A 26,278-nucleotide genomic window follows, 5' to 3' on the forward strand; every position below is an offset into this window, starting at 1 on the left:
TCGCTGAAATCTGCCAATGCTTTACATTTTAAAAGATTAGAGGCACAAATATAAAAAGTACTGAGAAACTTCACCTGAGATAAATCATAGGATGACAGCCCATCTCTCTGATGTACTTCAAGTTCTGCTTGCTGCTGCTGAAGCTGCCTGCAAAGGAAACAAAACGATGTTGTTACAAAAAACATTTAAGATACAGAAAAACGGGCAGCCGCAGTCTTCTATTTAATACTGAGAGAAATGTCTCTCAGGCATTAAGTCCTTTCCTCTGAGATCCATCTGTTTTGAAAGCTTTTACACTCAGAACACTTGCACCACAGAATGTGATATGGCACATGAAGAGCTTTTCTGTATCGGCACAGAAATATGGGTAGGTAATGGAGGATGGAACATAACCTCCTTATACATGACTTAAGGATTCGCTTTTAACCATCACGAACGTCTTCCTCACGTTGAGTATGCCAAACCTCTTCCCTGATCCTGCTGAAGTAAACAGGAAAAGTCCAGCAACACCAATGCACTATACCAGTTAATAAGAAAAATGTGATTAGAATCCTGTTTGAATGGCACATGGAACAGTCTGATGAGTTAGAACTGAATATAAAACCTTCTTTGTAATAAAATCTCTTTAATATTCTTCAGTTCTACTCTCCTAAGGATCCAAGTCCACATCCTATCTCGTTTCTGAAATCTTTTAAGGAGGTAAACATCAAGAAATAAATTTGTACTACTATGTAAATGAAATCATTACCTAAAATAAATCTGTGTTGACAAATGTTACAGAAAACACAAGCCTCCTGCTAGAGCTAATCAAACAGAAAAATGTCAGTTGTTCAAAGGAGATAAGAATCACTGGAAGTAATAGCTTTAATCCAATTATATGAACTTAGGAAAAAATTAAATGTGCAGCAGTAATAGAAAAATACTTCAGAAGAAACTGCCAGAGCCAATAAACTTTGGGGGCTGTATGCCAGAACAAAGAACTTTAGCATCTGCAGGTGCTTGAAATGCACTTGATTTGTGTTTAGCATCAGGCACTGTTCTTTAACTACAACAATTAGCAATACCAGCAGAGAAAATCATTGGAAGTCACAAGAAATAACCAACAGGTGACATTTCCTACAGATGAAGACTTGTAGGGACAACAAGCAGGTGGTGACCACTCAGAGATATTTACATTCAATATGCACAAATATTATTTATAAAAATGTACGTATCTTTTTTATAGCTGTCATGTACCAAGCACAGTGATGTTCTGAACCCTTTTATCCACTCGCTTTTTAAGATTGGAAAAGACAAATTCACACATCAAACCCATGTGTGTCCCAAGTCCCAGCTGGGACTGCAGTGTGAGAGCTGCTCAGGGCAGCACTGAGCTCCAGCACAGCAGGCACACTGCTGCTATTCAAACCCCATTCTCAGCAGCTCATCCACATGCACTCTGTAACTGTTTGATAACACAGGACACAACACTCGACTTCTGCTTCTCTGCTGACTTTGAAAATGTTAGAATGGTCCCTCAAAAAATGCTACTTGGTTTTTCCCACAGAAGAATATCTGAATCCCTGCAGAGAACTTTGGTTAAAGGCTTTAGTGGCACATAACTGGAACTGGAATATTTTGTGACTAAATGCTTTGTCTTTTGTGTATTACACCCTCCAATGCATGATTTTCTTTGTACAGACACATTACCTGAATGCTCTGCACATTCCAGTAACAGCTGCTTTCTGTCACTTGGTCACAATCAGCAAGATTACTCCTAGCTTAGGGATGCACGCTGTACCTATGATGCTCTTTGCCTAGTTATCAAAGGAAATATAAACCCTTCAAAATGATGCTAAAACTCAGAGATGAGGATAACACTGGAGCTGGATTAACGAGCTTGACAGCTGCAAATGATACTTGACAGTGGTTGCAGTTCTGCATGTTTCTGACTTCTTTCTGAAGAAAAAAGTCACCTCACAGATGAGCAGTTACAGCAGGCAAGATGTTCCAAAATAGCAAGATTGTGGACTTCAAAGCTCTGGATAACTAGGATATGATTTTGGTCACACGTCAAAGGACTGAGACAAACGTTGAGACCAAATAAAACAGACTGGGAGCAACATGACAGCAATGGAGGGACCACTCCAACCTTTTCCACCCTTTGATGCCTTTCAGTCCTCACTTGTTGCTTTTCCATGTAATTCTTCACACAGGCACTAGCTACTATTAGGCTCAGTGGCAAATTAGACAAAAATCTGTGACCTGCAACAGACCAGATCAGAGCAGATGGCCAAACACATTCTGCTAGCATTACTTTGTAGAGTACATAGTACATAGAATCACTTTTGTGCCATGAGTAACAAGCAAAAATGTCATTCCTCCAGGTCACCAAAGAAGTATGGATTTTCCACACTGCTTCAGCCAACAGAGAATCCCTAAAAAATTACCTCTGGAACGCAAAGAAATTCTTTGTTCTGCAAGCATAAAATGCACACTCTTCCAGCAGAACTATGGGAGGTAATTTAATCATGGTAAATCTATGGGGAAGTTTTTCTAAATACCGCCCTGTGGATAATAAACACCCATCAAATCCTGTTGTTAACGTGAAAGCTAATTACACTGTTTCATTTGTTTTTACTACCAATGCCTTGGTGCGTGTGTCAATAAACAGCACATTAGGTCTCTTCTGTTCCGTAGAAAGCATGTTTTCTTGATTCAGCTATATACATACAAATGAGCCAAACCAAACAGCACGCTCACCAGTTATTTGTTCTGTAGGCAGTCCTGTAACTCAGTGCTCCTTTGCCCTTCTCTATCATCTCTGATACTTATTAAATATTCATACCATACTCATGCAATACATTACAGCTATCACACTGTGTTAACAGCACAGAACTCAGTGAACAACCTACTAAATCCACTTCCTATAAACACCAAATACTTGAGTGTTTCTTCCTGAGCTCTGTGTAAGCTACACTGCATCAAAGTCTGGAATGCAAAGCCAGGTTAGCATCTTTGCTGCTACTGTGTAGATAGTCTGAATGATGTCTGAAGCCTGAAAGGAGCCACACTGCAGTTCCTGGAGCATCCGACCAGGGAGAGCTGAAGACTGCTGCTGTGGGCATGTCACCCAACCAGCCCTGCTGATGGAATGGCAGCAGACACACATCCCTTCAGGCATGGGGTGCCAGATTGTTTCTTTAAGGTGGTACCAAACAGAAACATGCTATCAGTTTCGGCAAAACTGAAACTGCCTTCTGACAATTCTATGATTCTGTGATCCCATAACCTTTGGACTTTGAAACCAAAAGCCAAACTATCTTTGGTTTCTATTTTGGTTTCACACCTTAAAGGAGTAAATGGAAGAGAAAGTTCTGAGCTCTATGTGATACCCAACACAGCAAGTAAGGTATCGCCCAAGTCAACAATTCCAGCCCATGCTGCAGAATTCCAGGCTCACCCCTTGATCCAGTATGAAACCAGGACAGTGTGTGGCTTGAGCAAGAAAGCCCTTTGCAAAGCTGAAGCTTTTTGGCAGTTAATTCAATTTTACTTCCATTTGGAGGAAAAGGAAATATTCTGAACCAGTTCCTGTGGACACTGAAGAGGATTTCAGCTGAATTAATCTCTCCATATAAACATGGAACACAACCTGTTGCTTTTTTAGGCATCAAAGCAATAGAAAGGCACACACATTTCCCTGCTTTGGACAAAAAGGCAGCAATAGAAATCTTGAGACTGCCCTCATATAGTCTTCTTTCAGGAAGTCTTGAAACTCCTCTCTGTCTAGTATCCAAGTCACTGCTGTGAAAGGGCCCATCTTACACATGTCATGATGGATCAGGCAGCCCACAGATGGCATGGGGATCTTCAGCATCCCTACCCAAGAGAGAAGAATTGGTCTCAACAGCACTTTGGCCCCAGAGAATCAGAACTAGGGAGCAGCTCTCCCCAGGCACGGCTGATTCATCCTGCAGGCTGCCTCCAGCAGTGACCCGAGCCAGCTGGCTCCAAGATGAAAACCTGGAAACTCAGGGCATCTGGAGGATTCGCAAATGCATGCAAAGGAACACAGGACTTCGGGGTTGACAAAAATTAAAACATCAGTATTTCCAGAGAAGTCAGAAAAATATCTGATCTCCCTGTTTTTCAAGACTTCCATTGTCACCACGATGGATTATTTCATTCAAACGCTGCTCTGCGTACTTTCTGTTAGATAAACATTAATCCCAATTATTATTTCTTTCTGGAAATCAAACAGCCTCAAATGCACAGGAAGATGTGGTTGGACGGGTGACTTTTCAGCCGAACACAGCACAAATGCTAAACATTAAATGCTTCATTTCTCCAGGAAGTTTCTCTTGGATGACTGTACCCCAGGGAAACTGAGAGTTTTCTTGTCTTTTTTTCTGCAAGGAACTAAGTGAACATTTGAACCTAATTTCCCAATATACTCTGCACCAAAAGCAGATTTGGAAAGCTGAGCGTTTGAAGCTCTAAAGGAAAATCCTTAGAGCAGAAAAAGGGAGAAAAGAGAAAAGCAAAACCAAAACAATAATCAATGAATCCCTCCACAACTGGATCCACCACTGCCCTCTGCAGTCTTTTGGGAAAACACTGCTCGCTGACCAACAGAATATGAGAGCTATGCCATGAATGGAGAGAGAGAGGGGAAGATGTATGCCGTGTGATTTTAATTATTTTTCTGTTAAAAAGTTATTTAAACCTAGATTTGTTGTGTACATTGCCTTTTTTTGAATTGCTTGTTGAATTTTTTTTTCCCCTCAAGCTTGTATATCCTGGAGCTGGCCACATTATCATAGTAAGAGATTAAGTGTCTCTCCATGTAGCTGTGCGGTGGAAGGCAGCAGTGCTTGGTCTCCAGGTGAAGCACTTTGCCTGACCCAAAGCACTGGCTGCAGCCACTGACATATTTGGATGGCCAACAGCACTGAACCGCCAGCCTGAGCAGGAGCTGAACGAGGAGGCAAAAGGCAGCAGTTACCATGCCAAATAATGTCTCAAGGCATCTAAGAAATCGAAAGTCAAAACATGATCCCAAATGTGCAAGAGCAAAGATATATCCCTGGAACAGCACTACAATACAGTGAGTTCTCTTTGGACATCTGTCTGAGAAGTGTGAGAGCACAGGGAGAAAAGCAGAAAACAGTTTGAATAATGCATTCTTTCTAACATTCAAAAGCAGACATATAATGGGCTGTATCTTGCCATAGGACCAGAACATTTTCAACACAAGAGAAAAGAAGGAACATCCACTGTCAAAGAAGCAGCAGGCAACTTCCATATTAGGGCAGCATTGCTGGGTTGTTATTTAGACCCAGCAAAAGAAATATAACAGGAGCCAGAATCTGGCACAATCCTATTCATCTCAGTGACTGCTGCAATGCCAAGCTGAACAGTATAGAGGACTCTCAGAAAGAAGCATTCCCAGAGTAAACACAATGCAGTCTGCAGTTCCACCTTCTGAGCTGTGGACTCCTGGGAACAAAGCACAATTAAGCCATCCTAGGACAGACTGCAGCAATTACCATCTACTTTGCTGGCCTTTTTTGCAAACAAATCATTTTGAAAAGAGATACGGGGCAACATAAATGTGGAAATATCAGTGCAGGAAGTATCAGGAAGATGATCATCCCTGGTTTCAGGCCACTTGTTTTCAATGAACTGTTTGGTTGTTTAAATCTAACTTTTAAAGCACAAAAGATCTAAGCAAATTGATTCTAATGATGGGTTTCAAGATGCTGAAAGGACAGGTCTTCCACCCCAGGTATGTGTCATGGTGTCATGGCCAAATACCTTTCTTCAGCAGCAAGTCAGGGAGCACACAGAGACACTTATGAGATTTCTAAGATGAAATGCCAACACCCTGGGGCTTTGGTTTTCCAAGTAGAATTCTCATCATGCATCTCCACTGGTAGATTGCTTATTCAGCATTTCCATTACACAGTCCAACAGGTTAAGATTTTAAATCTAATAATTTCCTCAAAGTTGAACACTTGGCAAAAAAGAAAAACAAATAAGCCACCAAAAACCCTGGTCAGACCAGAAGTAGATTTTGTTTTAGAAATAGTTTAAGTTTACACTAGAAAGAAGAAATATTTATAAAAAGGACATTAAAAAAAAAACAAAAAAAACCCTAACAACTACAAAAGCAACAGCTTTATCAAGACCAGATTAGCTTCTGCAGTTGCTGGCTCCAAAATCTTCTCTGCTCAGTTAAACAGTGACAAACCCCTGCTATACTCCTAGCCAGACTTTTCCTCAGAAGCAGTTCTATCAGCTGCAGAATGAGACACTCACTAATTCAATCTCCTTCTAAAAAGTCCAATGACAGATTTTTGGAAGTTTTTATTCAAATACATGATGATTCCATTCCCCTTTTCGTATGAAGGGCTGGATCTATCACCATACTTAGGGATATTCTACCAGATGTTAACAGTAGAGGAGTAGCCCTTCCCACTTCAGCCTACTAGGAAATCATATTGCCATTGCTTTCATAGGCTGCAAGAGCAAGCAGGGCTCAAGGAGAAGATAGCCAGGGTAACAGTAAGATCACAGCAGACAAGAGGCAGGAGTCTTGTTTTCTTGTGTGATACTTATTAAAGCACACATGTAATTTTCTCTTTGGCTTAGGAATCAGGCTAACCTTTCTCCAATATCAGGACAGCTGGTCTGCTGCCGGAAGCTCTGTGTTAGTTTAAATCAGCCTGGACTGAGATCAAGGGGCCTGCCTAATGACAACAAAGATAAGTGAGGATTCTCCTTGTGCAGCCAAGGCCTGGAAGCATCGCAGGATAATGAGAGAAGCAGCTATGCTGCAGGATCTGGTGATGCAGAAAAGCTCTGCTACAGATTGGTACAGAGAAACAAAATGTGGCTAGTAACATAAAAACCTGAATGAGCATTTACACTGCTGAACAGCAAAAAGTAATGCTTCGGTTCTTTCCAAAGCACATAGATGAGCACCTGGAAGGGCACATACTTTACATTAGTGTTGGTGCAGATGATGTATTCAATCTCGTCGGAGTAAGGATTCTGAAAGGTGAAGCTGCTGGTTCTGATCAGCATCCACTCCCGGTTTTTGGTACGAAATCGGTACATCACAGACAGGACTTGACCTTTCAGTTTCACAACCTGCAAAACCATTTGGAAAGGTTAATAAAAGGAGATTGCTATGTGCTGTGCAAATGAATAACAAGCAGCAGAAACCAGAGTGTTCTGAACCTAAATTACAGAAAGCTATGGATAAAGCAAGACAATTCTTCATTCAAAGAGACAATAACCAAAATTTGAAAGATGTTTGCAGCTATTTCTTTCAGAATTAACCCCCCACACACATTTTGTTACATAAGACATTCACTCCAGCCTGCTTATAAAGAGCATACAGATTCAGGAACCAACAGGTTGTGCTGTTATCCCAAGAGGGAAGCTTTAAGAAGGTTTTAATATGGAATATTCACCAAACATTCCATACAGAATACATATTTCCACAGGAACCAAACTGAGGCATCTTTTAAATATGTATATCATGAACTAAACTTTGTACCTGAAATAAAAGTCCATAAAATGTGTTTTCTTGTGAGGTTGCCTGTCTGCTTTTCTGCTTGAGTATCTAGCTGTACAATTCATGTGTGTGACATGCTAAATCACACTACATTTAGGAAAATACTTAATGTTTTCTTTTTTCCTTTTTGTAGACACCTTATGTGACTATTTTGACTCTTTGGTTTTTTTTCCTTCCCCAAACACATTACAAGCCCAAATCTGTCTTCAGATGACTAATATCTGATCCTGAAATGCTCTAAATATCACATAGTGAGCACCTCTACCTGTCAAAGTCTGTCCATGGGGATTCTGATTTATATTTCCCCGTGGGATTTAACTCTACTATTTCTCCTTCCCACGGAGTGCAAAGCCAACACAGGTGCTCTCTCACTACGATTTTTGTGCCTGCTTATTAACATGAGTAACTGATGGAGGGTTCTGGGTGTTAACTCAGCGGTAGCTGAGAAGCAGACACCTGTGTTCATTCAGCCTTTGTGGTCTCAGGGCATTAACCTCTGTCAGAGGGGTGCACAAGAGCATGGGGGGCTTCAACTACCCCAGCACAACTTGGAATCATCTTCCTTAAAGACAGAACTGCTCCAGAACTAAAGATGTTGAAGTGTTGCTCACACAGTCAAGCTTTTCTGTTGCCAAGACAGCCACCAAGTGTCAGCCCATCTTCCAGACTGCAATTCTCTTCTGTTTCAATGGTAAGAGAGAGCAGTAAGATGTTGGTGACCTGGTGCCACATCCTGACATGATTCCGCTTCTTGATCACTGTTGCACTAAATAACAGGATTACTCAGAAATGGACTCCCAGTCAAAGCAACTGCTCATAACTCCACAGTAGAAGAAGTTTTAACATATGCCCTGCCCTTGAACACAGGTATTGTGCAGACTCCAAGACACAAAGCTAGCAGGAGCTGTAAGCTATTTTTAAGAAAGACTATCCAAGAAAAGCCTATCAAGTTCCTTTTCAGAAATCTCTGTTCAGGGACTTGGTCTGGCACCCACCTAGCTAGGGCTCTGCTAAGCATCTGCTCCCTTATCTCTTCTGTTCGCTGCCTCTTCCTAATGATAGCAAATGCCTTAAAAAATCATCGTTATCTTGTACACTTGTTTCCTTATAATAAGTTTTCCTGTCCAAATGCTGACAAGCTCCCTTTACACCTTATTTTTGCCAACAAATGAACAGGTAGCAGTATTTAAAAACGGTATTTAAATTGCCTAAGATAAGGCAGACAAAGATAGGAGTAAGGATGAAGAACCTGACTACATTTTGTCAAGAAGCAATAAACCAGAATGAAGAAAACAGTTAGAGAAGGGTAATTATTCTGAATTAGGAGGACAGAAGAAAAAGAAGAGTGAAATAATTGAATGGAGAAAGATAACTAATTAGAGAAAAATTGATGAGAAAGACAAAAAAAAAAAGAAGTGGAGATACTCATGACCTCTTAGATGTATAGGTGAATTTTTCAGTGTAGAACAGACCCAGCAAGATCTTGCAGGGATGTTGAACAAAGGGCAATGAGAACTTCCAAAGGATGCACAGAAGTCAGCAATTATGTTGGACAGAAACAGGTAAATAAAGATAGATGTAACCACAGATAGAGAAAGACAAAAGAGGTTTGCCTCTAATTCAGCAAAATACTCAGCAGTGTGCTGAGCTCCGAATGTAGTGGGAATTAAGCATGTGCTAAATTAAACTGCTCTTACGGGCATAATTGAATATAAATGAATTTACCACATACTTATGGTTAAGTACATGTTGCAGTGCTTTGCTGAAATGAGCCCTGAAGATTACTTCTGTGATATCTGAAGTTAAAACAGACCATTCCAAAAGAAGCAATTTAAAGCTGATAAATAAACAAGAATATCCTCTAGAAATAGTTCCAATAATTACGCAAAGCCAGTCAGATCTCACACATCACAAGCAAAGACTGTTCCTGAGAAAATCCAAAATCGGAATTTGAAAAGAAACAGGTCCCATAATAAATCAAGAGAAAAGCACCCATGAGTGCAGACCGAAAATTAAAAAAATAGGATGGCAAACTGCTAGCAAGAAACAACTGCTTCTTGGCTTCACAAGAAGAAATGATGAGCCAGCATTTGAATGTGGAGAGCAATATGCCACTGCCCGTTTTAATAGCATTAATGAATAAAAATGGATAGTTAATTCTTTATTGGGCAGCATACTTGCTTATAAGAAGTCTGAAGTCAGATATCCGGCAGTGATCATTTCCAACTCTGCCTTTGGTAGCTGAAGTTTCACTGAAGTCAAAAGTTGGGAATCAGGTGCCAAATTTCACCATCAGTCTCCCAGTATGATGGAAAAAAACAAAGGCACTGATGGCAGTGAAAGTGACACAACAATGTCTCAAAATGAGCAATGAGGTCCAAGGCCCAGGCAACCCCAGAAACAAGTGTGCCAGCTCCAGACTCTGGGGCCTGGATTGCTCTTTCACTTTGATGAGCATCCAGATGAAGAAGCGTGCTTGAAACAAAACCTGCACCCTGGCACTATAATTGCTGTATAAGTGTACAGTGTAATTCACTGTATGAATTATCTAATAACCCTGGCTTTAAGTCAGAAGAAAGCTTAGATGGTTTAAAATAATTCCGCTGGCACTCACCTAGGATCTCTCTGTTTATTTTTTATTACTCTTCCACAAAGCTATCGCTGCCAGATCTCAGGCAAGGAAAAGGGAGGCCTAATGCAGACAAATGCACATCTTGTGGATTCTCTATCCTTGTCCACTGTACTTCCTACAAGCAGTTATCTCAGAAAACCCTGCGCCTCCACCAACAAGCAATTAGGTTAGGAAATGTGTTGCAATTCTGTTTTTGTCATTTCAAGCTGATCAGCTGGCTACAGGACTGAATGGAAAGCATACAGGGGAAAAAAAAAAGGTGCAAAAAGTATTACTATTGCCCAGAAAAAATCAGAATAATGACTCATAAGGCATAAAAAATTCAGAATAATGAATCATAAGGCATAAAAAAAACCCAAAAACTTTTGTAGTTTGAGTTCAATGCGCAACATTCTTTAATCAAGAAATTTTTACTACCACACCCAGACCTTGTATAAGTGTCCAATCTGAATAGTATCCTACTGGATATCAAATAGCTGTATTCTGGATCCTTTGATACTAAGCTCTATTTGTTGATCTTGGCCTTGAGAATATCTCATTCTGACCTGATTTTCCCACCCTGATGAATGAACTTATCTTCCCAAGGAAGTAAAATCTTTGAGATGGATGCTGGCAATTGACCAAAACCTGCATACCCATCCCTCCCTCCTCCCCTCCCCTGTTATGAACAAACCTGGTTCTGGCACTGCCAGCAAATTAAAAATATCAAGTTTTAAAGGGTTTGGGGGAGGAAAAAAACAAAGAATGGTTTATTGGAAATCAGTTACCTTTTTAATGAAAAGACTTCTAAGGCCAAACTAACAATAATAAAATAAACTGCACTGATCCATTGTCCTGAAGTATGAATAAAGCAAACATTAATTCTGTAATAATATATAAAGCATTGAGATCACTGATGGGAAAATTGTGAACTGTCTTCCAACAGTGCAGACAAATAAAATAGCACAAAAGAAATTCCAAGTGAATGTTTAACCTTTACTTTTTTACATTCTTTAGAAAATAAAAACCACCTGGTGCATAGCTGAACTGTTTACATCAGGCTTTTATTCCATGATTGAAATAACAGCCCCAATCACACTGCTACCGTACTGAACAAAAATATACAGAAAGAGGAACGGTCTGCTAAAGAAACAGCGCAGTATTTTCATAGATTGGACACAGGTTGAGAGAAGAGGAATGTTCACTTCTAATTTGTGGGTTTTTTTCCTGCTGCCTTTCTGCATGACCTTGAAAATCACACAAATCCCTGATCCAGCAAGTCACTTATGCACATGCCCAATGCTAAGCAGTGACAGCAGAGTCCCCAGGAAGTGACTCCAGGATACAGCAGCAGCCCCTGTGGCCTGGTGCAATCTCAGCCAGCACCCAGTGAAGACTGAGCCTTTAACCAGAACATTATTCAGCCTTCCTGAGCCCCAGGCTGCACTCAGACAATCACAGACGGATGTTTGACATGTTATTATCTAGCAGCATTCTGTCACTGTCTCTTGGATGAATTAGTGGAATCAATCATCTGGGCTTTACTGAATCACAGCATATGTGTTTTTACTGCTTTTCTTGCACCACTGGTGCCATCAGGCAAGGAGCTCTGGGAGCTGAGCCATCTGAAAGCTCCTCCTATGCAAAATCATGCAGTCCTTTCGCTAACCCAACAGGCAAGTCTATCTGTGATGGCATCAGGGTAGCAGGAAGGGTGGGGAGGTCAGGGATGGCAGAAACGAGGAGTGGGACCTGACCCCTGGTGTCAGCAAGCCATCATGTATGTTGAGCTGCACCATCACACGCGCAGGAAGGTAGGGCAGGTGATTTATTTCTGAAAACAGAGCCAACAGATGCCGCAGCTTAAACTATGGTTTATGCAGCTTAACTGTTTATTAACAGATCAACAGGTTGCCTTCTATTTTGCAGCTCCTTCTCCTGGATAATGAAAAAAGTACCCTGGAATGTAAAATAAAAGCTATTTCTCCAAATAACAGAGTAGTTAGTAAATAAATAGCAGAAGAAAAGGAACAAGATGCAGTACCTGTTGGAAACTCTCTCTCAAATGGCTTTGATCTTCAGGATGGCAGAATTCTAGAATGTCTTTCCCCAGAAGATCCTAGAATAAAACAAAAACTATGTAAAAAGTAAAACAAAATTGCGTAAAAGGCCCAAACTGCAACACAACTCCATGCACGGATCTGTAAGTAACCCCTGCAGACGCTGGATCCATCATCCTCAACAGGACTACTCAGTTAATCAAAGAAGAACACAGAGATTTGTAGGCTTAGCTGTAGGCATCACATCTTGCATTATATTTGTACAGTTCCACAGACATACGAGTTTACAAACAAGCATTAATTCCAATACCCGTGAAATGGTGCCTTGAAAAGACCAATCTTCTACTAAAACTATTTTTTGTGTAACATCAGTCATTATAAAACTACCTAAAATCAATATAAATGGAAAAAACAAATGAGTAAGATATGATTTTTGCCTGTAAAATAGAAGTGTTGAGAGTTATCTGAGGGAGGGTCACAGTAGTCAGAAATTCATTTATTATTCTGCTCAGTTCTATGAGCAGACTCCTGCTGAGAGGAGCAGGATGTCAGTCTAAAGGAAAATAATGCCATGAATGATCTCTTCTTCTTCAAGAAACTGGCAGAAGTTAAGAATTACAGGACTAAAACTCCCTCCAAGCCCTGTTAACTTTCTGTCACAGAATGTATTCGCCGTGCAAGATTTAAAGCATCTTGCTGTTAGGATTTTAATTGGATCTCAAAAGAATAAAGAGACAACCCTCTTAACAAAAGGGAAAAATAGATTTTACAGAAGCATGGTCAGCATAGAAAAATGAACAGCATTCAGTTCATGGCATATAGATTGTTAGCTACAGATGTTTTACGTTTTGCTGCTTTCAATTTTAATGTGCAAACAGGATTCTCCTCGTTAGCTCTAATGCATGTCAGCAATGATGGGGCTCACTGACCTGGGGCTGGTAGCCAATGACGCTGATGCATCTGGGGTCCACAAAGGTGATGACTCCATCAGAGTTGTGCCTTGACAAGAACTCAGTTGGGACTGACATGCCATTCATGTCCATGCACACCGGAGAGCTGGTTACCTAGGACCAATCAAGTCCACAGCATTTAGTCCACAGAAGACCCACCTCACGTTTGTGCAGCTGAAGAACAAATCTGTTGGCAGATTACTAACTACCGTGGAAAGCTGTAAACAAAACGACAGCACAGATACATGACACAGACGTGCCATTAATGCTAGTTTGCAGTGCAATTAGCTCATCCCATAGCACCTTCCTAGGCTTAACAGCACAGCAGGAAAACAAATACATCCGAAGTTCCCAATAAGGGAGGGCAAAAGTAAGATTGGGTTCATCTCACTTTGTAGGACTGCGCTGAAGTCAGGCTTCTTGATTCCTGCCCTTGTCAACCAAGAACAAGAGCCTTCCAAATGACAATTTGAGCCTGCCATTTTAGGACAGGAAGGCCAGTCTATAGAAGAGGCCAACTCATTATCTGCAAATGAATCCAGCAGGACCAGCTCAGACAAACACTCAGCTTTCAGATAACCACAGTCAGGTGAAACAAACGTCACCTGAAACCCCTCAAACAACCTGAGCAAAGCTTTCCAGAGGTCATGCTGTTAGACCAGTATGTGGCTGCTCATCATGAAGACACAGCTCTCCACGCAAAATGAAGCACTTCCAGCCCTCTGCCTGAAACCTGTACAACCAGGCCTCTCTACTCCCTACTTTTCCTGTTGGGACTATAATAAGACCGCTCTTTATCTTAGAACTTTCAGAGCCAACAGGACTAACAGGGCCCCAGAATAAAAGGGAAAAAAAAAGAACATGTTTTGCTGTCTTGAAGCTGATTTGCTGGTCAACTGTGTGCAAGATTTCTATTTGCTGTTATAGAGCACAGCTTTTAATTTCTGCACCTTGACTTCTTTGCAATCAAAGCCATCCCCAGAGCCTTCTCCCCCTCTCCCTCACATATTCCCACTGCCTTCTCTATCATAACAGATGTTTTGACACTCCATATTACTAATGCAATTTTCTCAGAAATAGTCTTTTTTGGCAGCTCTAACACACGAATCCGCATATCTTACTCCTCTCCATTAGTGGAATATATTACCCCTGATTATAAAAGTATGATTAACTTAGAAAACATCGTGCAATACTTTCCTAAGTCTGCCATCACAATGGAGACACTGCAGAAGTGCTAATTCTTCCAGCAATGTGCAGCTGGTCACCCTGAATAAGACAGGTTTGGTACCTGTGCTCTAAGAAAGGGTCATTCTACCTTCTAAGAAGGAGTGATGCCATCATAGCAGATGGCAATGAGTGCAGGCCAACAAGAGATCACGTAAGAAGCTTTAACATATACACTCCTGGCAGAATCCCCATACTGCTAAGATAAAAGCTCGCTTTCCTTCTGTGGTAAAAGAGATTCACTGCAACTGCTCTAACTCCAGCTCAGAACTCGTACAGCAACAGACAAAAAAAAAACATAATACATCAATTGCAACAGTCTGGATAAAAAAGTAGAATTTTATTCTCACAGTTCCCTTGGCTGGCATCATGAATGCATATGAATGCATAAAATGACATGCTGAGGAAAAAAAGCTATCATCTGTGAAGCGCCTCTTGACTGCTTTATCTTTATCACTTTCAAACCAACTCCTGCAATCATCTCTCTTCAAGTAATTGATTAGCCAGCAAGAGAGAACGGATCAAAGAAGAACAGGGAGCACACCACTGTCTTTGGGAACCACTTTAGCCATTACAGAACCTGCGCTCCCAAGCTCCTTACCATCCAGAATATCCCATCCCCACGCACTCTGCAGAGCATCAGGTCGGGATGCACTCACATTCCAGGAGCATCTTTGTTGCAGTTGTTGGGTGAGACACACATATATATACTGAAATCAAATTTTCAGTTTGTTCTGTCAACATGTTCTAAACAAGCCACTGACTGCACAATCAGACATCAAGCCACATTATTTTCGGAGGTGCTAAACCACATCACTGATTATGTTTTCTGTAGTAGTTCACATAAGAAAAGACTGGCGTTACCTGAAGCCTTCCTATTGCCACGAGGCAGTATTTACTACCTTGTCCCACATCAGCATCTTCTTCTGGTATAGTCATTCCTAAAGCAAACAACAACAAATACCATTATAATTAGGAAATGAGGATGAGCAGAGAAGCTGCTGGCCTGGTTCCATACTATTCTAGATGCTCTACATCATACAAAATGACACGATCGTCTTCTCTATGATTCAGCCGTTATCACTTGGTTCAGATCAGATGCTCCCTCAAAGCCGTACTTGATCCTACAGACTTTAAATGCATACAGAGCAAGTACTGAAGCCGTACAGAAACTCCGTGACACTGAGATAGGCAACAACATTCCCATGAGTACTGCTCCACAGCACATTACTGGAATCACGCTGTCACTTCACTATGCTCAGTCACTGCACACTGTGCTCAGTTTTCTTTGCAAATAATCTATTATCAGCCTTAAAAACAAGGCACACGAGCTTCATGCTAACATTTAACAGACGGTTTTACTTTTTGCTATAATACACTAAACATGGGTTATTACGTTGAAAGACCGAAAAAACGCGGATGCATTGCTAACAGTGCATGTTTCAGTTGTGTAACAGGAGTAACTACTATAAACACAGGAAAAATTTCAGAACATACATGTGTGCTGTTTTCCATCTCAGTGTTTCACAAATGGGAACACTGAGACTAGCTCTGTTTACTCACAAGTTGGCTAAGCCTTAGTAAGGCTATTTCCCAACTTAAGTTTTGAGATACCAGTTTGCTATGGAGGATTTGCAAAACATCTTCCAATAGTGACACTGCTGACTTATTTTTTTTCTGAGCTCTTTCACAAGGCTTTTCAAGGAATTCAGTCACAACAGGCAGTGAATCATTTAAGATGCACTTTAGGCATCAATGGAATTAATTGCAAAGCCAATTATGAAACAAGCACCATTCTATTCTCAAGATGTATAGTTCCTCACATAGGTCAATCTCTGGACTATGATGGAGCATACAACTTTTTAAAATGACGCCTCTGAAAAATGTCTGTAACTGCTGGTAAACGAATTGAAGTAGTCTTTGAATTAAGGATTTTGTACCAAAATAATTCAATCTTATCTGACAATAAGGTATTTATCAGTTCCCATTGTGCTATACAATATAGGTCCCTCTATGGAACCACAACGTGAAGCTCTTTACCTGATCTGGATATAGAACACACTTGAAATTAGGGCAATCTGCAGCTTCAAAACCTTCAATCTGTTAAATCACAAAGCAACATTCTAACGTTTCACACAGCACTATTCCTTCTCTTTTCTTTACACATTAGGCAAACTGCAGAATAGACTCCAAACACAGACAAGTGCCATGTTCTGAGACAGTCATTTATGTATCTGAGAGCGTAAACCTGACACAAAGCTGCAGTTCAGAGATATACTGCAGAATTATTTTGTTTTTCTTCCTTACTGTGTTTACAGAGTTATTTCTTCAACAAAAGACCTAGCAATTAGCTAGTGACAGCTCAACTCTGCAAAGGAATTAAACTTGGCAGCCTCTTAAGAAAAAAGAGAAGATTACCCTGAAAAAGCAGCACGGAACATCAACTGAAAACTGTGTCTACTTCAGACAAAATTTTGGCAGACATGTGGCTATCTGCTCACACACATGTGGTGGGCAGGGAAAGCTGAGCTACTGAAACTAAAATCAGACTCCTCCACATGACCAATTTTCATTTTAAATAGGTATAAAGTGGACAACTGAGAATGCAGCAGTGTTTCATCTTAAAAAAAGCTGTGAACAAAGGGGTAAACCAAGAGCAGGACAAATGAAATGATGCAGTGGTTTAGGAAGGAGCATGAGGACGCTGACTTTGATGTGAAAGGACTGCAGCAGAGTACAAAAACAACCCACACAAAGAAAGCGAACTGGAGAAGGCTGTGACACTGGCTGGAAGCCTGCAGCAGGGACTGCATCCCTCTGGGAGGTGCCTTGGGCCTGAACCCTGCACCAGGGGCAAACCTGCAGGACCAATGGCCAGCCCCAAGGACTAACTTAAAAGTTAGAGCTTGAAGCAAGCACAGACTCATGCCCTGTCTTCACTGATAGCACAGATAGCCTCTAGGTCCTCCCCCCTGCGAGGGTTTTCTGGGTGGCTGCTTTTTGCTTCTGAGAAGTGGGCTTCTTCAACACAGGACCCTACAAGAGTTTCCATTTTTAAGGAAACGATTTTAGGCATTCTGATAATCTGATAAGATTAAGATAATCTTAACCTAAAGGTCTTCTCTTAAATGGAATTTTCCATTTGGAGAGGTCAATTTTCCTAACTTGGTTTTCCTGACTTGGTTTTTTCAATCATTTCTTTAGCTGCACACAGTGTATTTATTGCAAAGGACAGCAAAGATACTCAGCTGGATGGCTTCCACTTTGCATAATCATTTTTCTTCAGCTTTCAATAACACTTTCCTTTTTAGGAACTCTGTACAGGCTAACTACTGCCCAAATAAACTGAAAGCAACATAAACAATCTCCAAAATTAAACCTAGCTAAGCAACACCATTTCTGACGGAACTCCAGCACTGACAAAGGAAATGGTTGATCTAAATTTCACCTTTCGTTGTTTTTTTTATTTTTTTATTTTTTTTGCAGGATGGATTACATTTGGTCCATATAACACATTTATCCCACACTATGAATAAAAACAAACCAATCTGCCTGGAATTCATTGATATATGACCCAGTGAATTACTATCCCTGCCCTAAAAATGCCTATGGCAAAGCTATGCCAAAACGATTGTTGACTTGTTTGTAGTGCAGGTGCTACTATTGATAGCACTCCACAGGTAGAAACTACTTTCTTTACTCTGCTGCTGATAATTATGAAGATTCAACTGTGTGTGCGCTTCTGTACAAAGATGCTTTCTAGAAGAAATTCACTTTTGCTTTAGTAAGCTTCTTACTGAGCATATTCCAATAAGGACAGTTACATACACGCTCTTTTCACTTAATACCAGTTTCTCTAGCTCTTAACACAACATAACGTTGCTCCTTACGTTCACCAAGCACCATCAGAATCTCCAGAAAAAGCTTCAAAAGCATGCAGGACAGCAACCACCACACTGACCTTTTGGAGGTATCAACAAAATAAACATACAGCAGTTATTCACATTCTTTATATGCAACTCTGACAGAGGCTGTATTTCTCAACACCAAATACACGCTTCTCTTGAATAATAAATATAGTGCTATGCTTGTTCAAGTTTATATCAACATTTTGAAAAGCTAAGCCTGCAACTGAGCATCACAAATAGAACACTGTGCCGTCAGAGGTTATATTTAATTTCCAAGTGTCCTGTATGCCAGCAAACAGTTTCCCACAGGGTAATGGCATGTGTTTGTGTGGACATAAGGAACTCTTTATTTTTCCCACTGAGCTTCCAATTGGCACTAATGACAGAACAACTTCATTTTCTGCCTTCTTTCTCCATCCTTCTGCCCCATGCTTTCTTTGAGACACAGAACTGTGTCAGTGGATTTGTGGTTTCACTTTACTACAGTCAGAAATAAATTACTTCTGAGTATTTAAAAGGACATAATAAGTGCTCCATGATCACTACCAATCCTCTGTAAATGCCTATCTCCATCATTTCAGCTACAGTTACACATCCATGCATGGAACTGCACTGCACAAGATTATTTTCTATAGACAACACTGGAAAGTGTGGATACTTATCATATATCAGAGAGAATTCTTGTGAAAAATCCCAAAAGCTGAATTATTTTCTTTCTTTAAACAGAACTTTAAAAATGACAAAAGTGCAAAGAATATTCAAGCAAGTATTCTGTTTTGTATTGGAAGAGGGAGTACTTCTGCATAAACGTCCAGATTCTGCCAAAACTGTAGAATAACCTAACAGCTTTGGCATGCTGTGGTTAAGACGTTACCGTAAGTCTGACTTGGAAGAGCAAAATGTTTCTTTTTTAAGATAAAAAAACGAATGAAGAAAAAAAAAAGATTTCGACATTATTTGAATTCAATACTATTCCGGGACTTTTTATTTGAAGTTTTTGTAACAAGGATCTATCTAAGCCTTTTCTTCACAATGTTTTCTTCCTGCGGGTCATGGTTTTGATTTACAGAAAAGTAGCAACAACTCAACAGACTGTATCTTTTCTCTCCACCAAATATTTTCCATCAATTGTTACAGCATGAAAATAAGCTATTAGGAAAATATCATATGGACCACATAAGGTTCATTTCCTTTCAGGAATAAGATGCTCTGGAGGAAAAAAAATGAAGAAAATTAAGTGCTTAAGTTTAAAACTGAACGACCAGGAAAAGGTTAGCATTTCTCAGCTTTATGACTGGTTAGGAGCTTGAAACATTCCCTGAGCTAAGAATCACACAGCCTTCTAGCTTGGGAAACAGAGGGACAAAGGCTGGAGTTGGGATGCAGCCAGTTTCAAACAAGAGATCCTTTAACCTCCTTCAAAATAATCCAACACTGCACTGCCATTGCTTATTCTAATACACACTACACATAAGAAATTAACAACACATCAGTTGGAATCTGGGATATTTGGCTACTATTTTTTTTTATGTGACTTCTACACAAAGCTTACTTGATGCACCTAAGTCCACCTAAGGTCAAGATGTAATTTATGAGGAAATACATTATATTACTGGGGGTTTTGCATGTGAAGTTTGCTTTACCCTTCTGTCACAAGCAGAATAAAGGACAATGGAGAGACCATTAATGCACCCAGCCTGAAGAGACCCATGCTCCAAACAGTTCTGTCTTCTCTCTGTGGCTCACTCACCCAGAAGCAAGTCAACAACAGCCAAATAGCTCCTCTTCCAGGAGAAGACCAAGAGAGAGAGCACAGGCTGCAGCATTCCTTGGTCTGCTTGGCTATGAAATGCCTAAAGTAGATGCTGCCTATGGGTCCTGCATGCTCCCTGATCTCTTCTGGGTGGAGGATGAGGCATGATGTTTTTTCCTTCCACCTCTCGCATACTGAAAAAGAGGCAGCTTGCTAGTTAATGAGTCTTGCTGCTCCACAAAGGTGAGAAAAAAGGGAAAAATGTGGGGTAGGTAACACTAACAGTGATCACAGGGCAGTTCTTCTCTTGATGTTTCTGCATCAGTACTCACTGTGATACACAGAGTATAGGCACATTGACAATGGACAATGGAATATAGCTCAGAAAGAGAAAAAAACTGGTGTTAAATTAAGTGCAGATTAGGTGTATTTGCAAAACATTTGCTACTGTGTTCATGAAAGTATGTGATATGTGTTGTATATCAGTTGCATAATGCACGTGTCACACTGCATGCTCTGAAAGAACAAGATAAAGGGTTTATGCTGAAGCATAAACTTGGCAACTGAAAAAAAAATGAAAATGATCTTTTCCATGGTTAATTTATAAACCAGCTGAGATGCAGCACAAACCCATTTATGCCCAAGAATGCAGAGATGATGCAAAGACCAGCAGCTTGCTACTTGCTACCTGGCTTCAACAAAAGTGATTTTATTACAGAGTAAGAAAAGCTTTAGCAAATTAAATTACTTGTGCAGTTATTTCATTTGCTTTGCCCATTATGGTTGAATTACCACTGGAAATGGGAACAAATGTATTGTTGCCACTGATTTTCCCAAACACACTGGGTGCCAATTCAGCCTTTGGATATTCTCATTCAGCTCCCAAATACAATGGTCATAAGAAAATCACCAACACGAAATGGGGAAGACTTGTGGGGGTGTGAGGGCAAATAAACACTCAAAGATGTCTCAATTCTGTACTACATGCCCCGAAAAAGACACAGGCATGACTGTGATGAGTAACAATTTGGATGTTAATATAAAAGACCACTGAAATTCCACGTAAGGCTCTTAAAAGCTAAACCATCCCTTTGGACTGTGCTATGGTTTGGAGGCATTAACTTTGTGGAGGAGCAGTGGGATATCATATGGGGATCACCATGTGATTTTGAGGAGTGCAGTAATAGAAATGGGATGAAATCCAACATTACTAAATGCATAAGCATGCACTTGGGGACTAATAACTGCCACAAACTACAGCATTAGAAATGGGATGAAACTTCACATTGTGAATCAGAAGATTCAAAGCTATTTTTGTTACAAAGACTTTCAGTTGACAAAAACTGAGGAAAAGGCAGTCTGATATATATATTAGGTGGCTTAGGATGCCATCACACAGAAAAGAAACAGATTATATCATATTCTGCCTCTCAGGACAGGAAGTACCATTTTCATGATACATCACTACAGTATCACCTGGAACAAGTGTTGATAGTTCTGACAATCTACATTTTGAAAAGTGAAGTTAAAACAGATGGATAAAGAAAAGAAAATGCACAGTGAGAGCAGCGATTAGAAGAAGCCTGGTTTATCTGGGCAAAGTCAAGGCTGACAGGAGATGACTTCCTTCTGGAAAGCCCCAGAAGACTGGAGAGACAGAGACACAAGGCAAGAAGATTTTATGTGAAGAATACACTGCCATAATCTTAAGATAAAGTGATGAAAACTGAGGATTGGATTGGAGAACTTGCTAAGCATGGGACAGCAGCGTGACTGTGGAGCTGGAGTAGAGCAAAACACCACGTACCCCAGAAGCATCAGGTCTCTAAGGAGCTGATACCATGCAGCAGGCCTTCACGTGAGTTAAGCAGGGAGCTGCAAAGATCTAATTTCACCCACACCTTTCTGAAGAGACATCTCGTGTATCATAGCTAAACTTACGCTTGGAATTACCAACAGAAACAGTTTCATTTTTGTAGAGCAATTTACACACATTGTTCTGTTCGCTCTGTTGCGATTAGAATGAAGTTGAAACATTTTGATTTCTACAGCACAATGAAATATATTAAACCCTTATCAGTAACAAGAGGGGAGGTTTTCACTGCCTGTACTGTTTCAGAAGCACAAGTCACTTGTGATACAAATTCGTCCTGTTCTTGGATGCAAAAGTTACAGAAAATTTCAAAAGCTTCAGTTTTGTACTACTGAAAATATGTCTGTATGTATGTGTGTACTGTTTGAGAGATGAAAAACACGGGTAACTGATTATATAACTCAAAACCACAATTCAGCAGGAGATAAACACGAGGTTTACACCCATATTCTGGTATCTGCACACCAGCATACAGACACGGTACAAACCACTTTTAGCATTCAAAATTCCTCAATAAATTGATTTATGATTGTGGTGTGCAACCGCAAAAGGGCAGGACGACTCAAGGTTTGATTCATGTCAGGTGCTGTTATGTTGAAACAGTCCTCTTCAACTACTGCAAATGCCAAGGTCAGCCAGCCCAGTTCATGATGATGTCTAGATGAGCTCCATTGCTTCCCCTTGGAATTTTTCAAATGCAAATATTCCCATATGCAATATTGAGCAATAGGTAAACTCCAGTTCAAAGAAAAATATCAAGACCTGTTTCCCAGAAAAAACAGCCTCAAAACAGAACTTATCACAATGGCTGAACATTCTCCACTAAAACCACTACTCTGAAGTGAAGATCTATGCACCTAAATTGACATTACACGTTTTCGTACACGGGTTCTTGCAACTTGGTAATACAAGTTGTATTAAATACAAGTTGTTCTTTTGTAGATGTATCTGAGCTTCGGGTTTACCTTCTAAAAATGAGGCCATTTTTATGTTGGCTATCAGACTGAAATCTTTTGGCTTCAGTTGCTGCAATCCCACATTACTGACAACTCTTCTATAGCTCTTTTTAGCAATGAAGTTGAGAAGGGTTTCATGTAAAAAAAAAAAATTGGAAGATTCTGAGTGTGTAACAACAGCTGATTTCTTGATATCAAAAGCTTATCAAGATCAAACAGAAGGAGGCACCCTTACAGAAATTCAGCCTGGCTCTGTACCAGTAAAGGGATCCTGATCCAGGTTCCCAAGTCCTCGAAGATGTGCGTTGCACTCTGCCCACAAGTTACACACCTGCTGGTGGCCAAGCCTTGATGTAGCCAGTGCAATGGACAACAGCATATTGTGCTTCACCTTCTTTTACCGGGCCCAGGCCATTCCTAAATGAAAAGGAAACACACAAATACAAATACACACAAATAATGTTAATTGACATGCAGAATAGATTTGGTTTTTTATACTATTATCGGTGATCCACTAATATCTGTAAGCTGTGTTTGAAACAGCCTACCATGACCCTAAGTTCTGTATTACAACACTGCTCAAGTGTCACCTCCTTTCCACAGTACTTCTCAGAAAACAGTAATGAAGCTTATTTCAGAGATGGAGCAGGTTAAGGGAAATAGCTGAGTCACTTGCTCATGGTTTCTGAAAGACCGAATGACTGCCACAGCTCAAGTGAGTACTAAGTTCTCCTCCCTGTGACCCTGGGCTACTTTGCACTGTATGCTAACGAACATTTGTCCAGGATGTATGCTGACTAAGCATTACTCTAGTGGAAAAATGAGGGTGCTTACAGCAACTGACCATTGCAGTAAATTAAATACCTGTATCTTTTCCTCATGGTGGTTATTCTGTTCAAAGGTAAATGATCCAGAGGAGCATTTCCACACCTAAAAATAAAAAAGTATTTGAAGTTTTGAATATAAACAGCTGAGATGAAAATGCGTTTTAAGATCCTTATTAGTACATGTAGGCAGACAATTATGGATGTTTATTTCTGACAGGAAGTCCCAGATACATGTTTTCTCAGAACTTGCTGCTTTCGCAGCCTAAACTTCTTGGGTGCAGTACAAATATTTTCTTGATTTTATGAAAAACAATAGATAAAGATTCCTTCCAAACCCTCCAAATCTAAGGGCTATTTGCAATAGGAATTCCAAGAGTGGCTACAAAATAGTTACACTCCCAGATACTGTAAAACAGGGTGAAAACTAGACGAGTGAGGCCCCCACATACCCACACAAAATGATCTCAGTGTATGGGTAGCTTCCCTGGACAGAGCATTACAACTGCTGCACACCAGCTATAATTTTAGACATCACTCTGATCTTTGCCAGGACAGACATTTGTTCTCGTGTGTTTTGTGGTATTTCTAACTATGCCTAACAGCATAATTTTACAATCCATTTGAAACTCAGTAAATAGCCTGAAAGATGAAAACAGTTCATTCTCGGTTGACGCAAAGAACAATAGCAATAAAAGAAGTAATCACAAGGAAAGTTCACGTTATTTGATCATCATTCTTCCAACAATTTTTTTTTTTGCTTCTTTTTTAAACTTTTGTTTTTATGTTTACCAGTCACTGCCAATGAGAAAGAATGAATAATTAAAGTAAGATTCAGAATTTAAAAACAATGGGGATGTTGGAATGTCTAAAATTACCCTCATGCACTCGACTTTCCAGAATTGAAGCGTGAAGAAATAACTGCATTTTAATTGTTGTTTTAAAAGCTGGGCAACAGCAGTAAATAGGACAGTAGGCCCAACTTTCTTTGCTGTCTCCTTGTTAGAGAAGAAATGCTTACTGAATAGCAAACATCAGACTGAATGTCTCTAAAGAAATCTTTGTCTGAAGCCACCATATTTTGTTTCCTAACAAGCTAAAATATAAAAAAATCACCGTTCCGCACAGTACTGGATTCAGAATACATACAGCTGCTCCTTCTGCGGATCATAACCTCACGTACTGCACAGAACTAAGAAAAGAAGCTGCTGTGAGAACAGCTCTCTAGATCATTGCCCTTTTCCTTTCATCTTGACGTGTTCTCCTTGTTTGATGAACACTTCCATTGAAATACAAGATTCCTACTGCATCCTCCAATGCTTGTTACTGGCTTCAAATTATTGCCACTGGCCTGCAAGTATCGCTGTGAAGTCTAAAGCACAGGAAGCCTTTGCATGGTTCAAGGACAGCTAATATAAGAGGAGCTACAGTTTTGACATCTTATCCCGAAGGTATGAGGTACATAAACCCCTTTCAAGTGCCAGATATTCAGCCTCCTTGCAGGATGCATAGAACGTTCACCACAATTAACAGAAGCACACACATTCGTTGTAACATGTCAAATATTTCGGTCTGTGTGTCTCATTCCATAACAAATTGTGCATCGACTGTTCTCAGCATGTATGTTGAATATAGGCTGTATATGCAATTATGTACTTCCCCCTCTAAGCACAAAGAGTTATCCTGTTTGCACAGAAAATGTCAGAACCATTGGGCAGGCAGACCTCTCAAGAAGCCCAGGCAACACAGGAGAAGGTGGAAAATTTCAAAATAAAAACCCTTTAACAATTACTCATGTATCTAGAATCAACTAGCTGACATCCAGTTAATTCATACCAGGCTTAGGTTAATTCTTCCATAGACGGCAAATATGCAGCTGAATTCCTGTTTGTCTTCAAAATTCTTTTAATATTATTGGTTTCTTGAAGAAAAACACAGAGCTGGGCTTTCATTAAACTTGCAAAAGCTCTGTTCCCAAAGTACTGATTCAAATAATTTGATCTGAAGAGACAACTGCTTACATGCCAGGGGTGAAGCTGTCATGAGGGTCTCTGGGGAAAGCATGCAACATCCCACATTGAAAAGAAAAAAACCCAACTGCAACACAAACGAGATATTGCTTTGCCATTAATCATAAAGGAAAACAAGTTTCAGTTTTACTAGAGTTACAAAAGTAAGCATTCTGGAAATGCTCAATCAGAGTATGTCGCTACAGCTTCGGTCTCCAAACAAGGTCAGGAGAGAGTAACAAAATATTTGACGTCTGTAATCTGAGAATATCACAACAGAAATACCAGGTACATACAAACCTCATTCTGCAAATGAAAGAGCGTCTTGATCCCATGCACATTCTCATTGAGGACTGCTGACCCTCTTTCTTTACTGTTCCAGTCTTCAAGTCCAGGATTCGTCCTAGAAAAGCCAGGAAGGGAATTGATGTTTAGTACATAAATTTAAACCCATTTATTACAAAAGAAGATGACAATACACTCATAAACTTAATGCCATTAGCCTATTTGGGGGGGGAGGGGGAGGGGAAAGCCTACCAAAAA

General features: G+C 40.2%; 1 protein-coding gene across 2 annotated transcripts in view; it reads right to left on the bottom strand.

The window, feature by feature from the left end:
• Positions 1-26,278, bottom strand: part of ARNT2 (aryl hydrocarbon receptor nuclear translocator 2) — a 92,907-nt gene that overhangs the window by 16,143 nt on the left and 50,486 nt on the right. For both annotated transcript variants that reach the window (XM_042876054.1, XM_042876055.1), the window contains exons 6-13: positions 26,036-26,138; positions 23,767-23,832; positions 23,234-23,319; positions 15,277-15,353; positions 13,168-13,302; positions 12,223-12,297; positions 6,986-7,137; positions 75-147 (exon numbers count right to left, since the gene is read on the bottom strand). In XM_042876054.1, coding sequence (XP_042731988.1) covers positions 75-147; positions 6,986-7,137; positions 12,223-12,297; positions 13,168-13,302; positions 15,277-15,353; positions 23,234-23,319; positions 23,767-23,832; positions 26,036-26,138 — 767 coding nt within the window. The remainder of the gene's footprint in view (positions 1-74; positions 148-6,985; positions 7,138-12,222; positions 12,298-13,167; positions 13,303-15,276; positions 15,354-23,233; positions 23,320-23,766; positions 23,833-26,035; positions 26,139-26,278) is intronic.

This window comes from Lagopus leucura, unplaced genomic scaffold (assembly GCF_019238085.1).
Source record: "Lagopus leucura isolate 7727_CA_CO unplaced genomic scaffold, USGS_WTPT01 Super-Scaffold_100015, whole genome shotgun sequence".
Classification (NCBI taxonomy): Eukaryota; Metazoa; Chordata; class Aves; order Galliformes; family Phasianidae; genus Lagopus; species Lagopus leucura.